The sequence below is a fragment of the Gigantopelta aegis genome, chromosome 3, assembly GCF_016097555.1.
Source record: "Gigantopelta aegis isolate Gae_Host chromosome 3, Gae_host_genome, whole genome shotgun sequence".
NCBI classification, from domain to species: Eukaryota; Metazoa; Mollusca; class Gastropoda; order Neomphalida; family Peltospiridae; genus Gigantopelta; species Gigantopelta aegis.
Window position 1 is genome coordinate 37382452 of NC_054701.1, and position 17377 is coordinate 37399828.

At 37.0% G+C, this 17377-nt stretch overlaps 1 protein-coding gene across 1 annotated transcript; it reads left to right on the forward strand.

Moving 5' to 3' along the window:
• The first annotated feature begins 5196 nt into the window (after positions 1–5196).
• Positions 5197–7578, forward strand: LOC121368625 (uncharacterized protein K02A2.6-like). Its single transcript, XM_041493364.1, has one exon. It carries the CDS (start codon positions 5197–5199, stop codon positions 7576–7578), a length of 2382 nt encoding a protein of 793 aa, XP_041349298.1.
• Positions 7579–17377: the final 9799 nt, after the last annotated feature.

Below are 17377 nucleotides of genomic sequence, written 5' to 3' on the forward strand. Positions count from 1 at the left end.
ATGTCCGGACCGAGACGGACAGACCGACGGATACTACCGCTGTTGGTTTTTGGCAAGATGAAATGTGTACATTCACTCCACATAAACAAAGACTCAGTGATTTAGAAATAGTCAAATCAAAAAGAAAACGCAAACTAGCGAATTCACCAGGGAATAGTTCGGGGGAGTCTTTGTCAAGTAAAGACTTTGTTAAAAACCCCAGCCCTGCACCCCCAAACCATTCTGGCCCTAAACCCAAACGTCAGGTGCGACTGAAATCGACTACCGATATTAGGCGAACAGCTGACAACTCCGGTACCTCTGATATGGAACATGAAGATTTCCCCCCGCTGGGAACTGGTGGTGCACAATCTCAGGGTCAGAACCAGGAGAGGGATGACCCATTTTACAAACAGGTTAACCCATCTAGGGAGAGGGGAAATATTCCCAGTGCTCAGTCAACCATCTCATCCTCTACAAATGTCCCATTCCAATCAGTTCATAAGAATAGAAATGGGGGTGTGCTGAGTCTGGGGAAGTAACCCCCCCCCCCCCCTCAGAAGAATTATTAGAACTAACCTGATGGGGCACTTGGGGTCCGACCTCATAGGTAAGTTAAGGAGGGAAAACCGGGACCTATCTATAGCCAACGCTACTGTTTGGAAAAATGGCTTTTTAGATCTCCTCTTGGCCCAGCCCACACTAATTGACATTCTCTTGCTTGATGGAGTGGGACACACAATGTTACACTTTCATAAAAAGCCCGTTAAGTGTGCAAAATGTCAGCGGTGGGGTCACAATGTAAACAGGTGCAGGTCCACCAGGAGGGACCCCACTTACTTGCTTTAGGTGTGGGGAGAGCCACCCGAAGAGATCGCCAGATAATCCATGCACACGGCCTTTGTCCTGTGCCAACTGTAAGCAGTCTCACTGCACCCATGACAAAAGGTGCAATGCTTACTTAAAGGCGGTTGACTTCTTAGAGAGTAGGTCATCTTCCAGAGGGGCTGCACCTGCGCCTACCCACTCCTCTGGCAGGGGCTTCACTAGCTATAAGGGAATAAACAGAGGTTCATTTGCCAATATAGCCTCACAAAACAACGCAAGTTGTAATAGAGCTGTCAATCCCAACTACCAAATAACAGCGTTGGATTTGACAAGACTAATTACAGGACTCATCCTAAATCAGGCTATCTCCAAACCCACAAATCAAAAATATTCTTTGGCTTCTATTAGGGAAGCTTCCGAGTTGGACTGCGGGGCACTGAACAATCATTTAGGCTTTAACAACATTAGTGACTCTACCAACAACAGAAACATCTCGTACTATAGAGAAAAATGTTTAATTTTACTGGATGACTCTGTTGCTGATACTCGTACAAATACTAGTATTGACTGAATAACATAGGCATTTTAAATTTAATTAGTATTGCTTCATATTCTATTATGGGAGATAGGCCTAACAATAAAAATTGTAAACATAGTATAAAAACAAATAATAATAATAATAATAATAATAATAATAATAATATAAATAATGTTAAAATTAAAAATGACCTTACTGTACTACAATGGAATGCCAAGGGCCTGCGCTCCATGGGTCATGGATCTGAACTTATTAATTTCATTAACCATCCTAATAATAACTTTGATATTATTTGTGTACAAGAGACCTGGATTCGAAATTATACTGTTAAACAAAAAAAGGAAACACTATATACCGAATTCAAAATACCAGGTTATACAGGCCTCTTCTTTAACAATGATTATACATCTAGAGGAGGCATTGCCACCTATGTCAAGAATGGCATTCCTCATTCACTTATTCCAAACATTAATGCTCACAATAATATAGAATCACTAGGAGTATCAATACATGGCCACACAGAAAATATTAATGTTTTTAATTTTTACATACATCCGGGTGCCACAACTAGACAAATTACAGTAGAAAATTATTTAAAAATAATTGGTAAATTTAATGATAATTTAATTATCACGGGAGATTTTAACAGTAAAAATATACTTTGGGGATCTCATTTTACAAATACACAAGGGACAGTAATAGAATCATTGATGAATAAACTAAATTTAGCATGTCTCAACGATGGTACTGAGACCTATCATTCTGAAATAAATCATGCATGGACATGTCTTGACATTACCCTGGTATCACAAGCCATGGCGGCTAAATGTATGTGGAATGTCCTTAACGACTTGGGTAGCGATCACATGCCTATCATTACTAATTATAATACTTCTGATAATTGGCAAGAACATATTAATTATAAAAATAAATGGAATTTCAATAAAGCCAATTGGCACAAGTTTAGAGACTTGTGTGATAAATTAGACCATGGGCAGATTAGAAATAAAAATATTAATAAGTTTAGTGATAATTTAATTAATGCCGTTATTAAAATTGCAAATTCAACAGTCCCCATTTCAAATAATAAAGTAAAATCTAATTCTGTACCTTGGTGGACAGATGAACTTACTAATGTAAAAATACAGAGAAATAAATTAAGAAATAAAGTCACAAAAAGATAAAAACTGTGAAAATGTTAAACAATTTAAAGAAACTAAATATAAATTATCTTCAGAAATATTAAAAGCTAAAAAAGCCTCATGGGAGCAATTTTGTTTTTCAATTGACCGTAAATGTTCTATTAAAGACGCGTGGTCAAAAATTAAAAGAATCCAGGGGAAACCAAATACACACAATAATATTTTAAGAAATAGTAAGATTTATTTAACTAATCAACAAAAGGTTAATGTGTTGGGACAAACATTTAGAAATAACTCAGCAACTACTAATTACTCTAACGTTTTTCAAACTGAAAAATTAAAAACAGAAAATGAAGATAAAATTCCCCTGGATTCTAAATGCCCAAAGGGTGACACACTCTATAATCTACCATTTAAACTCCAGGAATTGCTCAATGCTTTTTCTAATCGTAAAGGGACTGCCCCGGGTCCAGATAATTTTAGTTATTTGTTTTTTTAAAATATGCCAATAGCTATCCTTGAGCTATTTCTGGAGTTATTTAATTTAATTTGGAAATAAGGTTACATCCCCCTTGCTTGGAAACATGCTGAAGTTTTCAGCCTTCCAAAAAAGGGGAAGGACCTTTCCAATCCTACTAATTATAGACCTATATCCCTAACTTCCAGTGTGTGCAAGACCATGGAACCGTTCTGTTCGCGTGTCGGTTACGCAAAATTAAATTTACGCGAACCGCAAATCGGTTACATCGTAACCTGTAGACAATCAGAAATTAAAACTTTCAGACTTCACGATTACAGTAAGTTTATTCATGCAGACATACTACTAGTATTCCGACAAATGTTTTCGACTGATTTTTAGATACTTGATGCGCGGCAAACCAGTAGACAACGGTATATTGCAACGGTTGTAACTTGCGACCAAAGACTCAGTATAGAGTCGAGCCAAACGTTTTAAAGAAATGTGCACGGACCGCTAAGACGCCTAAATTATCTGCTGCTATTCTATCTCTAAAGGAATATATGTAGACATAATATTGGATTGCCTATAATTTTACAAAGGTTGAAAACGGTTTTAACGTAAACAAAAATGCAAAAATGTCACAACTACTAACATCGCATAATGAGCTTTAAATAACAAACATTTGGAACGTCACTGTAGTATAGAAGTACCAGTGATAAAGTGAAAGTAGCATCGCCACCGCAAAATATCGGTGTCAAATTGTGATCTTTCTTTTTATGTTATTATAAGATTTATTTTTATTAATCTAATCATGCACCAATGAGTAGCCTGTTTTATCGTTCTGAGGAACTGGACATTTGTTGTTTGGGTTTTTGGTGGGCTTTTTTTAATTGCTGTATACTAAATTTTACCTATCAGTGACAAATGGTAGCCTTTATTTGTTATTTATGAAAGAAAATTATTAGTTTAATCATGCACCATGGAATGGGCATTGTCCCTCCAAATGTATCTATTTTGTTTCAGTACTAGGTTGATATTTAGTCCTTTTACAATAGTATTAACTTCCACAAGCTGCACAGAGGTTCTAGAATACGGTGGCCCGATCCCCGAGGACAGTGGTTTTTAGATTCGGGCAACTAAAAATTACTTTTTGCGATCTCGATGGCAAATGGTGAATGATAATAATAATAATAATAATAATAATAATAATAATAATAATAATGATACTGATAATAAATCTACAACGCTACGATCGTACGAAAACAAAAGAAACATCTACAAGTCACTTCTTTCTATTTGCAAGCATTGAAGAAACTGTTTTATAAAACATTTTTTTTTTTTTATTTTGTTTGAGCTAAAAATTATGTATTTAAAATATAATTTCAACGTAACTTTGAGGTAACCGATCAGGTAATCCACAGGTTACGCAAATATAATTCACGTAACCGAACAATTGGTTACCTAGGTAAAAACCACGTGAACCGACTCCCGGTTACCTCAGATTTCGAAATATTGTCCCCTGAAGTTTGACATGGAGCTCGACACAGGATCTGCTGTTTCAGTGGTCGCAGAGAAAACTTTCCAAAAATATTTTCCAAATAAAGTGACAGACTTGAAACCCACAGATGTTAGTTTGAAAACTTACTCAGGTGAAAAACTGAAACCAGTTGGCGTTGTAAGTATGAAAGTTGAGCACAATAAACAGTGTAAGCAGTTGAAGATGTATGTCGTTCCAAAGGGAGACATAAGTTTATTAGGGCGAGATTGGTTAAAGGAAATAAACTTGGACTGGCATTTAATTAAAATGCTACAAGTCTCGAAATCATCGAATGGTGGAAACACGATGGCAAAAGTAGACCGACTTGTTGAGAAATACAAGTCTGTATTTCAGAGTGACAGAGGTACTCTAAAAGACATTAAAGCAACACTGAACTTGAAAGCGGACGTGCAACCCAAGTTCATGCAAGCAAGATCCGTTCCATATTCCATCAAGCCAAAGGTGGAGGCAGAGATTGAAAAGTTAATAAGTGATGGAATACTTATTAAAGTCAATTACAGCGAATGGACCACACCAGTTGTGCCTGTTATTAAACCGGATGGATCTGTAAGATTGTGTGGTGATTTCAGTCACAGTAAACCCAGTTCTAGAAGTTGATCAGTACCCTTTCCCACGCATTGAGGACATATTTGCATCACTAGCTGGTGGTCAGCGTTTTTCAAAGATAGATCTGCGTCAGGCTTATCTACAGATGGAAGTTGATGAAAAGTCACGTGACTTGTTAACAGTTAACACTGAAAGGGGGCTGTACCGTTTCAACCGTTTAGTATACGGGATTGCATCAGCACCAGCAATCTGGCAACGCGCTATGGATATAGTATTCCAAGGCTTGTCAGACGTAAAATGTATCATTGATGACATGATCATTACTGGTCGTTCAGATGAGGAACACCTGCAGAACCTGGAAAACGTCTTACAGCGTCTAGAAAAATACAACTTGAGGATCAAGCTTGAAAAATGTGAATTTTTCAAAGACAGAATCTCATTCTGTGGTCATGAAATTGACATGCAAGGATTGCATAAGACACACAATAAAATTGAAGCAGTTGTAAAAGCTCCTAAACCAGAAAATGTGTCACAGCTGAGAACATTCTTAGGACTAGTGAATTACTACAACAGGTTTTTGAAGGATGTTTCAACAGTGCTTCACCCACTGTATGAACTTCTGCGACGAGATAAACCCTGGGTATGGAGTAATCAGTGTGAAGAGGCATTCTGTGCTGTTAAAGCCTTAATAACATCACCAGAAGTGCTGACACATTACAATCCGAACTTACCTATCCGTCTTGCGTGTGATGCGTCACCAGTGGGATTGGGAGCAGTTTTATCTCACGTGATGGATGACGGAGTGGAGAGACCAATCGCCTATGCATCTCGTTCGTTAACCAAAGCAGAAAGAAATTACTCCCAGATTGACAAGGAGGCTCTCGCACTCATCTGGGGAGTTAAGAGATTCCATACTTACCTGTTTGGTAGAGAATTCACCCTGCTGACAGATCATCAGCCACTAGTATCAATATTTCACCCTAGAAAGGGAATTCCAATGACTACAGCAGCACAGTTGCAGAGGTATGCGTTATTTCTGGCTGGTCACAATTATCGGATTGAATACAAGAATACCAAAATGCATGGAAATGCAGATTGTCTTTCACGTCTACCAGTTGATAGTGGTGACAAAGAAACTGTCGACGAGAACACTGATCCTGTGGAGGTGCTACACATTGCACAGTTTGACACACTACCAGTAAGGCATGCTAATATTCAGCGTGAAACGAGAAATGATCCAGGATTATCAAAAGTTCACGAGATGGTAATGACTGGATGGCCAGTGAAATCGCCAGATGTGGATTTTGATCCATTCTTCCATCGGAGAAATAAACTGACAGTACATCAAGGATGTTTGCTGTGGGAAATGAGAGTTATCATACCCCATTCATCTCGCAGGAAGATATTGGAAGAACTTCATGAAGGACACATCGGAGTTGTCAAAATAAAGGCGTTGGCGTGTAGCCATGTTTGGTGGCCTGGTATTGATAAAGACGTCGAAATTTTGGCAAAAGGTTGTGTGGGTTGCCAAGAAGTGAAAACAGCACCCCACAAGGCACCGATTTATCCTTGGCCTACAAAACCATGGGAGAGAATCCATGTTGACTTTGCTAGTCCTTTCTTAGGAACAATGTTTTTAATAATGGTGGATGCGTATTCAAAGTGGCCAGAGGTAGTTCAGATGAACAAAACGACATCTGGAAGAACAGTGGAAGTCCTACGCACGATATTTGCTCGAAATGGACTGCCTATCCAGTTGGTGAGTGATAATGGCCCACAGTTCACTTCTGAAGAGTTTGCAACGTTCATGAAGGCGAATGGTGTCAAACATGTTACATCAGCACCATATCACCCAAGTACCAATGGCCTTGTCGAACGATTCGTTCAGTCATTCAAGATGGCAATGCGGTCCAGTAAACAAGATGGTGGATCTGTGCAGAAGAAATTATCCAAATTTCTTTTGGCATACAGAAATGCATCACAAGCGACGACTGGTGAACCACCCACAAAACTATTCATGGGTCGGACTCTCATGCCTCGACTAGAATTGATTCGTCCAGATTTACGACAACATGTGAGAAACAAGCAACTGTCGATGCAGGAGAATAGGGCTGCACATCATCGAATATTTGAAACTGGTCAAAGTGTAATCATGAGAGATTATCGTGGACAAAACAAGTGGGTTCCAGGGATAATCCGTACACGGACTGGTCCCGTTTCATACCGTGTAGAAGTGGCACCAGGAATACAGTGGAGGCGGCATGTAGACCATATTCGTGATTCTCGTATCTCACAAAAACCAGCAGTCTGGATACCATCATGGACTACGTCAGTGATGAATTCACCGGAGATTACTACAGACAAGCCAGACTCAATGAGTGTACCTACACCTAACAGTGGTTCGGGTAAAAGTGTGAGGGAACCTGCACCTGCTCCAGAAAAGTGTTCTACACAAGGTGAAACCCGTCGTTATCCAAGACGAGATGTCCACCCACCACGTAGATTTCAAGATTATGTGTGTTTATAGCAATCATGTTGTGTTGGGGCACAATAATCCCCGCATGATTGCTGGAGCCACGTTGGTTCCAAGATAGTTTGTGTTAGTTAATAAATGTTCAATTGGTATTGCACAAGATAGTGCAGTTGTATTAGTTTTAACATGTAGAGAATGTTAAAAGTGTTTATTTTACGTAATTCAGTTTAACATGTTAACATAGTGCGAAAAAAAAAGAAAAAAAAGTTCCAGTAAATAACATTGAAACTGCAGGACCAAATGGCCTACAACAACTAAAGGTGGAGGGATGTTGTGTATTTGACTTGTTTAGAACAATGACGGTATTTAAGGAGACCGGAATAATATTGTTTACTTTTGTAGCATGCGCAGGGCAGTCAATAAAATGTGTTCAAGGCGGCCATGTTGAAGTATTTGGTATTGTAGTTTTGTTACTATGTTAGTGGCAAAACATAACAACTGGGTGTGGGAGAGACGTGCCTGAACCTTAATTGGATAGAGGCACGTTAACAGAGTTTACGCTACGCTACGTTTAGTTTGGAGTTGGCAGAGGATGAGTACTCTTCACTCATTGCTCCCCCCCCCCCCCCCCCCCCTCCCAAATCTCTTCGGAGTTGGGTTAGTGGGTTTAATAATTTGGGTTTATTTTTTTTTAGTTATGGTATAGAAAAACCGCTCTTTAATTTTTGTTTTAATGTAGTTTTAAAAGGGCCCTGAAAGTTAAAACACATGTTTATTTTTTTTATATAAAAGAATGATTTATGATTTTATTTTGTAAATAAATGATTGATTGAGTTGAGACCATCTCGTTTAGTTGTTTTATTCTTAGTTGGCTATAAATAAAGATACGAACTTGGGTTGATCTAACAAGATGGTGCAAGATATTAAATTGAATAACTACACCTCCTGTTACACTTTCACCTCTCCTGGGCATGTTCCAACTGTTCTGTCCTGGACAGCAAAAGGAATGAATTTGGAACAGGAAGTTACTTTACCAACATCATTGAACATGGGTGCTTCTGTTGAGGAAGTGGCTACTGCAGCAATCATGATACTTGAATAATAGTCCGTCACTGACCATGTTGACTATACTACAGTGTTTCAAATAATAAATTTTATATATAAACTGCATTTAGCCTACATTTGCTATTCGGCACCGGGTACTAGTGACTAACCTATTGTTATTAGCAATTAGATGCACCGTTTATTATTGGTGGTAGTAGTGGTGGTGGCGGTGGCGGTGCCGGAGCACTTCCCATCCCCAGGACGAAAATGTAAGTTTTTTTTTTTTTCCTACTCTATTTAAATAAAGGTAACAATATAGCAAAATGACAGGTCGGTTATACTTGGATCTAAAACAAAACTTGCTAAAATGCCCATACAAAATGTTATTTACGTTAATTGTATTACTATTATTTGAAGTGGGTGCTATTCTTCACTGTACTGTACTATTAATTATACAGTTTGTTCACAGGGCCTACCATCCTGTACACCCTATCAAAAACTAGCAAATTTACTACCTTTCAGATCTTTGTTTTATAATTAAACTAAAATTCCTACACTAACAGTCAAACTTTTAAATAAAGTACACACATATTTTGAGTTTTCAAGAGTTTAATAACATGTCATGAAATTCCTCCAAATTTATTGGATTTTTTTTTAAAAACAAATAACTATGCAAGGTATTTACAGCTTTTTTGTTAGCTATTTGGGTAGTAAGAGTGTCAGCAAGGATTCCGTGTGGTTTCACCCTGAAACCATTTCGAACCCTGTGTTTCGCAAAGGGAGACAACTCTTAGCACCTTGCATCTTGCATGTTTTAAATGTTTATGATTATGTTGCAATTGTTTCGGGAAAACAAAATAGAATTCTGGCAGGCAAGTAAATTTTAGTTGGTTCTGGTCCGGCGGGCAAGTGAAATATTTTCCATTTCTGTACCCGTTACTTGATTATTTTTTACTGACTCATTTGTTTATTCTGCAATTCCTAATAAATGATTACAAATATTTCATTTTGTTTGGGTATTAACTCTTATGAAAACAACGGTAGTGGTATCTTGAGTACTAAATACCAATTGCATCATCTTTATGAAAACGAAACTAGTGATATCAATGCGATCGATATCATTTATTTGAAGAAGATAAAAATGAAAGAACAACAACGTTTTACAACATTATGGGATTTAATTCTTTTTTTTAGATATCTTGAAATCTTTATTAAAATATAATAGTTGTAATTTGATTTGTTCACCAAAGTGAATACCTGTGAACTGTGAACATTATCTCGATTATGTGGTTCAACTTAAAAAATTTAGTCAATTATACATACATGTAGTACCATCCTTCGTTTACCAGATATTGAGAGGCAAAATAAGGGGTCATCATATTCACAGAGTTGGCTATTTTAGGCATAATGATATATGGTAAGCAAACTATCAAATGTTTATAACACTGCAGTAATTGACGATCCAAATTTTAAACATAAAAGTAAGTGCTTGTTTTCATTAGGACTAGCCTATGTGGTAGCAGTGTGTTTACCTCTCTTTCATTCTTGAATAGCAAAATATTTTGCCAAATTATTTATTAAACTTTAAAAATTTAAGAAACATGGTTATTTTCTATAAAAAAAAAAAAGAAAGAAAAAAAAAAGAGTTATTACATGAAATTATTTGCCAAAGTAATATTAAATTGGACACTTTTTAAAATTCACAATTGACGAATTTGGCGAGTGTTGGAGCTAGCCGTAACCATATGTTAGACACCAAATAGCTATATTTTAATAATGTGCAGAGGTGTTGTTAAACAAATACATGTATTCCTTTTTTTTCCCTATCTGGCATTGTGCCACCTGTTGAAATATTTGTTCTGTGTTAAGTTGTGCATCTGAAAGTGTTTTTCACTCATTTTATACAACACTTACACATGTTTGTCATCAATACACAGCGGAGTTGAGATTGACACAGGTGATACTGGTGGAATGTAACTACACATGTACGGTGAAACCTGACTAAACCGGACATTGAAGAAACCAGAATACTGTCAAAACTGGCCATGGTCCTGAATTTTCTAAATTCTAAAGCGTGACTCTCTAAACATCGATCCCCATCATTGGGCTATTTCTCATTCCTGCCAGTGCACCACAGCTGGTATATGTTGTCAGCGGCTGGGGTATGTGCTAATCTCGATTGAGATTCAAAACTTCTACTGGCGTCGTTTGAATCTCGACGGCAGTAAATAAATCAGCACTGGAAATTTTACAGGACGGATTCTGACACTAATATTGAACGTTCGTAAAAATCCAAACACCTGTTGTCGGCAAATATATGTTCCTCCAACATGATCGTTTTTTACATACCTGACAATGTCAAGATTAGTAAATTTCCAAGCTTTTAATCCTTCTGACGTTCAAAGTGACTCCATTTTTTTTTTAAATGGCTGAATATCATCCTATAGTCTGTTCTAAAGATTATTATTATTATTGTGTACATTCCACCTTTATTGGCGGTCCATTTTTTCTAGTGAAATTGTATGTTTTGACTTGCATCTTATATGAGTCACTTTGCATTAATGCTAAACATTAAATAAATTTATATAAATAACTGGGGGGGGGGGGGGGGGGGGGGGGAATATATAGTCATTTATTAGTAGTTGGACTATCACATAGTGAAAATATATACAATTAAAAGCACACATTTTTATTACATTTTTATATATTATACTGTGTGTGTGTGTGTGTCTGTGTGTGTGTGTGTGTGTGTTTGTGTGTGCGCGCGCGCTCGAATAAATATGAACAAAGCTAAAAATGTGTTTTTCATGGGACAAAGAAATAGATATTACCAGACACCAATAATAAAAACCAAAATATTAACATGTATAATACATGTATCAAAATGTAACTAAAACTTACTTTTTAAAAATACATGGGTTACACCCAACAGCCTCTGCTACACCACCCCACCCCACCCCTACATCCCCCCATTGCTATAAATGCATATAAACACCAATAATGCAAATAAAAAAATGAACATGTATAATACATGTATCAAAATGTAACTGAAACTTAGTTTTTGAAAAATACTTGGGTTACACCCAACAGCCTCTGCTACAACACCCCCCCCCCTCCCCCCCCCCCCCCCCCGACACACACACAGTATAATATATAAAAATGTAATAAAAATGTGTGCTTTTAATTGTATATATTTTCACTACTAATAAATGGCTATATATATATATGACGGAACATGCTCTTATTTTTTCTCGCCTGTGGCGATGTTAATTGTTTCAGAGGGCTGTGTGCACTTGGTTACATAATACCTCCGCGCGACCGTACCCCCCTAATACACACTTAGACCAGGTGTGGAGGACATGTGGCCAGTAGTTACGTAATACCTACGATAGTGCGGTTTTACGACCGTGATTTTTGGCGAACTAGGCGACAGTAAGTCTGGCCATCTAAGGAAAAATACCGTCTCTGGGAGTTGGGGCAAATTCACATGATAGGTGAGGTGCCGCGTTGTGCCTCCAGCCCATATTCGCTGTCTCTCAGATTTTTGAATAAATAGATAGGATTTTAGAGATATCGGGGAGAAACATAGGAAGGCTCCCAGGGAACGTTGTCCGTCTGGACTGGTAAATATATTTTTCTGCTCTGTTGTATAACCTTGATGTGATTGATGTGACTTTAAATATTTTAATACTGTATTATACCAATATTATTTAGACAGTGTTTCCGGTAACTGACGAAGTAAATTGTAGGCTTCACTGTTCTAAAAATATAAAGCTTAGCCGGTCATCCTAGAGGACCTAGGTAAACTGTATGTTATTGTCTTTATTGTGATAGGTACCAGTATTAATTCTGTATTACAAGGTTACTGAATGAGTAGTTAAGGGTTAATTAAAAATTAACCAAGTTGGAATAGAGTTGTAATTCCTTTATTAATTAAGCTCCCCTGGAAGCATTTCTCAATTATCACACGTGTGGGTGTTGTGTCACGGTGAAGTGATTAGAGTATTGTGTAAACTAGACACCTAGTGATTAACTAATTAAGTGATTAGTTCTGGGTTGTTATTATTATTGTTGTTGTAAACCATTAACTGCGGCAAATATATTTGTCAGCTTAAGGCTAATACAGATTCCAAAGTGTATTGTGTTTTGTTGTGTTTTCTAGTGAACTAAACTTGCTATATTACATATACTTTATATAAGATCGTATCTCTGATTATACCTAGAGCCGAGCCACTCGGGTATAACTGCCCGATACAGAGATATCTAATAGATATACAGTTAGGAGAGATATTTGGATAATAGTGTTTTATTCAGTTACGGGTATTACAGGATCCCCGTGACATGATTCTATAAAATATCCTTATAAAATTGACTCAAAAAAAATGATAGAAAAAAATGACTCAGAAAAGGCTCATAATGCATCTACAGGCGTCCTGATTTGCAAACTTTTCAGGGGGGAGCCCCCCTGAATCCGCCCCAGTCAGGCACGCCTTCGGCGTGAATAAATGCCCTGTATTTTGTTTTAGTACTGGGGCTGATATTCAATTCTTTTATAATAATTTTAACTTTAGCAAGCATTAAAGACTTTTTCTCTTTTTTTGTAAAATGTTTTCTTTTGTATTTGTTTTAACTTTATGTTTGTTCGAGTAGAAATTCTGGTGGGCTCATAAAGTTTAGTTGGTTCTGGTCCGGCGGGCTAGTTACTGTAAATATTTTCCATTTCTCCATAATTCACATGAAACATATCGTATACCCTCAGAATAATTTGGAATGTTTTCAAATTATTTTTAAATCACTGGCAGGATTCAGCAAGTAAGGTTTTGATTGGTGGACATGAGCTCCAACTGGCTGGTGTTAGATCCACATGTAATAGTGGAGCTAATTTTAATTAGATTGAGGAATACATGGATGTTGATCTGCGATCCGATTCATCTGTTCTTTACGACACAGTGTCTTCATACACATCGTTTCTCCGTGGTGGCAGCAAATACAATACGTGGAACTCTGTTCGGTCTGTTCAAGTGGTGCTGCCCACCGATATGCAAGCTTTATATAGAGCATTCCTGTTGCAGCGCAAGGAAAGTATTAATTCAAGCAAGGGTTTGATGAAGAAGCCTGTGGTTTTAAGTGATGTTGAAGTCCAGGTAGAACTGATGAGTAGAGATGTCAGGAAATCAAAACCTAATGACAAAGTTTGGCATACTGAGGAAAAGAATACAAAAAACGAGTCAAAGCTTCCAACGTTAAAGGTTATGGGTTCAGAATGCTCAGATCTTGGAAATAGTTTTGTCAGTCAAAGCAGTAGTAATGTTCTGAAAAATAACCATTCTGGCGATGCTGCTGGGAAAGAATCCCTTGAAGTATCCAACATTACTGAAAATAAAAGTATTAGTGTTGGTACAAATAGTATCGATGATGGTTCTCCCAGTAAATTTCAGAAGAAGCCCCACCGATTTAAAGTGTCTTTTGTCACTGACGATAGCGGAAATGTAGTTTCTTCTTGCCAACCATATTCGATTTCCCCAAGCATTGACAGTCAAAACCATTCCCCATCTTCCATTCTGTCAAATTCTACCCTCTGGTCTAAGACATCTGAAAACTAAACCATCATTTGAAGATGAAATGAGTATTTGAAACCAGGGACCTAATTCACCAAACTCTTGTAACTTTGCAATCTTGCAGTGCAATGCAAAAAGATTTGCAAAGATTATGTGATGTTGTTTAAGAGAGCCTAAGAGAGCTGTGTGAATTAGGCCCCAGAGCCCCATTCCATAAAGCAAACTTAGCGCTAAGATCACCTAAAGCACATATCTACCTTATGTACATACGGTGATTCTAGCCCTAAGTTATGGAAAGGGGCCCAGGTCTACAGAGTAAGTTTCATTACATGAAAGCAGACAAAAATTGGTACATTTTAGATCAATAATAAATTACAAGTTGTAAACATGCATTTGTGTTGCCATCTGACTCTATTTTGCTTGATTTCCCCCATACCACCAAGCCGCGTTTACGGAAAATTACGAAGCGGGAGAGGGATGAGTGGGTGGTGGTGTCCATCGTTGTGCGCGTGTGTGTGTGTATATATATATGTGTGTGTGTGTGTGTGTGTGTGTGTGTGTGTGTGTGTGTGTGTGTGTGAGGAGAGGTGGAGGGAGGGCCCATTCCTCCAGAATATATATTGAGGAAAAAAAAGAAGAAAATTAGTTTTAAGCAGGGAGGGAGGGTCTATCCCAGAACCCCCTCTGTACGCGCCTGCCGATGAGCGAGCAATTATGTTACATGCGTGTGTATTAGAAACGTTTTTTTTTAACTATGAGTATAGCTTATTTTAAATGTTTTTATTTAACATAGCAGAACCGAAAATTTCTCAAGTAACTAATAGATTATTTATTTATTATGATTATTATTTTTTAAACTGATGTAATGAAATGTCGAACTTAAATTGTATAATAATTTCAGTAATCGTCCAATTAAAAACACTAAAAGTTAAGCTGTATTCTAACCGGACGCGTGCGACGCGAGCGATTTAAAAATAACTAACAAAATTGCTTTCAATCGCCGTGTCCTAATCGCACGCGCACGGCGCGACAGATACTTATGTTGTGTTGCACGCGTGCGGTTAGGATGCGGCAATTGAAAGCAATCATTTCTAAAATAATCGCTCGCGGCCGGTTAGGATACAGCTTTAAGGCCTTTACACACTATACGCGAATTCGCGAGCGAATTAGACAGCTAGGCGAGCGTGTGAAAAATATAGAACAAACACAAACTATACTGTGAATGCACACTGCACGCGTACGAATGGAGAGCGAGCGAATACTCAGGCGAGCGAATTTAAAAAATAGAATCAATCCTATTTTTTTCGTACGCGTTGACAATTCGCCTGCAACGTCATTTAACGTGGTTAAAAAAAATGGCACCGTCAACCAAAGAAAATAAAAAGGAAGAACTGATAATAGCCGTCCAAGAACATCCAGTGCTTTATGATAAAAGTAGCTGCAACTACAACTCCACAATTGGTGTAACAAAGGCCGTGGTATGTACTATCCTGTCTATGGGATGGTGCATATAAAAGACCCCTTGCGTTAAATAAAACAGCTCTTTCTTTCTTTTACAACATGGGGATAGAAAGTTTTAAGTTATTGTCTATTTGTACTATTTATCAAACTAATAAATGCATACAATACCTCAAAGTTATTGCTAATCATTGTTCAGCAAAAACTGCTTCACGAAACGGCGAGTATTGTCACTGACAACTGAAAATTAGAGGAATTTTTTGTGTTTTTTTCGCGAGCAGTGTGCATGTACTTGTCGCGAAATTCGCGCCAGCAATCGCTCGCGTACAGTGTGTAAAGCACTTTAGTCTTCAACATTACAAGCGACCAACAGCTGGTGACCAGATGTCGCTATACAGAGTCGCAATTTCCGCAAATAATGTACAGTATTGTTTTGTTCCCTTTGTTACGCTTTTACATACATTACATGTGTTTGAATTGCGTTATCGTTTTCATTTTTAAGACAACTACATGGAAAAATATATGTTACTTAATTATGCACAGTTGCCGAACACTTAATTTATTCAATTTTTTTTAAAAGAAAAATTCAATTTGTCAAGCGTTCTGGTCCGGTCCGCGTTTTATCAACACACATCGCTCACACTTGATGTCAATACTGATAGGCATTACGTCCATACCTGCGCATAGTTTGTAAAATATAATTTTTTAAATGAATTGATTCTAAATTAACAAAATTTATATACTCAAAATTATTTACAACTGTTATGAATGTATTATGAATACTATTCACTAAAATAGAGGCACAAAAATGTAGCATACCTTTTGCAGATCGAATATAATAATTGAAAACAAATTCATAAAAATTAAATTCTTTGGCCTTGTTGATCTGGCACGTGTGAAGTCATGTGACACGCACCGAAAGTTAATTCGTCTTTCTCCATTTTAAGTCAATTTCTACGAGTCATGTGGATCCGATATCGGTAATTTTAAGGAATAAACAAAAACGACTTAGTAAAATTAATGGTTTTAGGGGTTTGTAAAGTTTTGTATTTAGATACTTACTTTTCTCAACTTTATTGTTTAGAAAAATGTTCCTGAACTGTGAAGAAAAACCTCATAAATGAACGACATGCCGATGACAACAAATCGGATGTTGATTGCGCGAACCGTGCACGAGAAAACAAAGTGAACGGAATTTGAAGCATAACGCAGTTAGGGACGTTGACGATACATATGCACATATATATTTTATTGATTATTATCCACAATATACATATATTTTCTTTATTATTACTGACTTCCACCCTCATATCTCAGTACACATGTAGACAAACGTCAACTGGTAACCATTCACTGCAGTGTATACTATAGAACGTCCTGTGCAGAACCGTGCTGTGTAGGAGCGTCCCGTACAGAGCCGTCATCACTATATATATTTTTTTTAATACGCACACGCACACGTTAAAAAAAAAAAAAATATAATATATATATATATATATATATATATATATATATATATATATATATATATATATATATATATATATTATTTTTTTTTTTTTTTTTCGAGTATTATCCAAAATATACATATATTTTCTTTATATACAAAATATATATTTATTCCCTTTACTGTTAATGTGTTTTCCACCATATCTAAGTATATAAAATACTAGACCGTCCTGTGTAGGAACGATACAAAATATATATTTATTCCCTTTACTGTTAATGTGTTTTCCACCATATATTAGTATATAAAATACTAGACCGCCCTGTGTAGGAACGTCTTGTACAGA

Bases quoted from the DNA above. Each gene is read 5' to 3' on its own strand.
- LOC121368625 (XM_041493364.1), top strand. From the start codon at position 5,197: ATGGAAGTTGATGAAAAGTCACGTGACTTGTTAACAGTTAACACTGAA.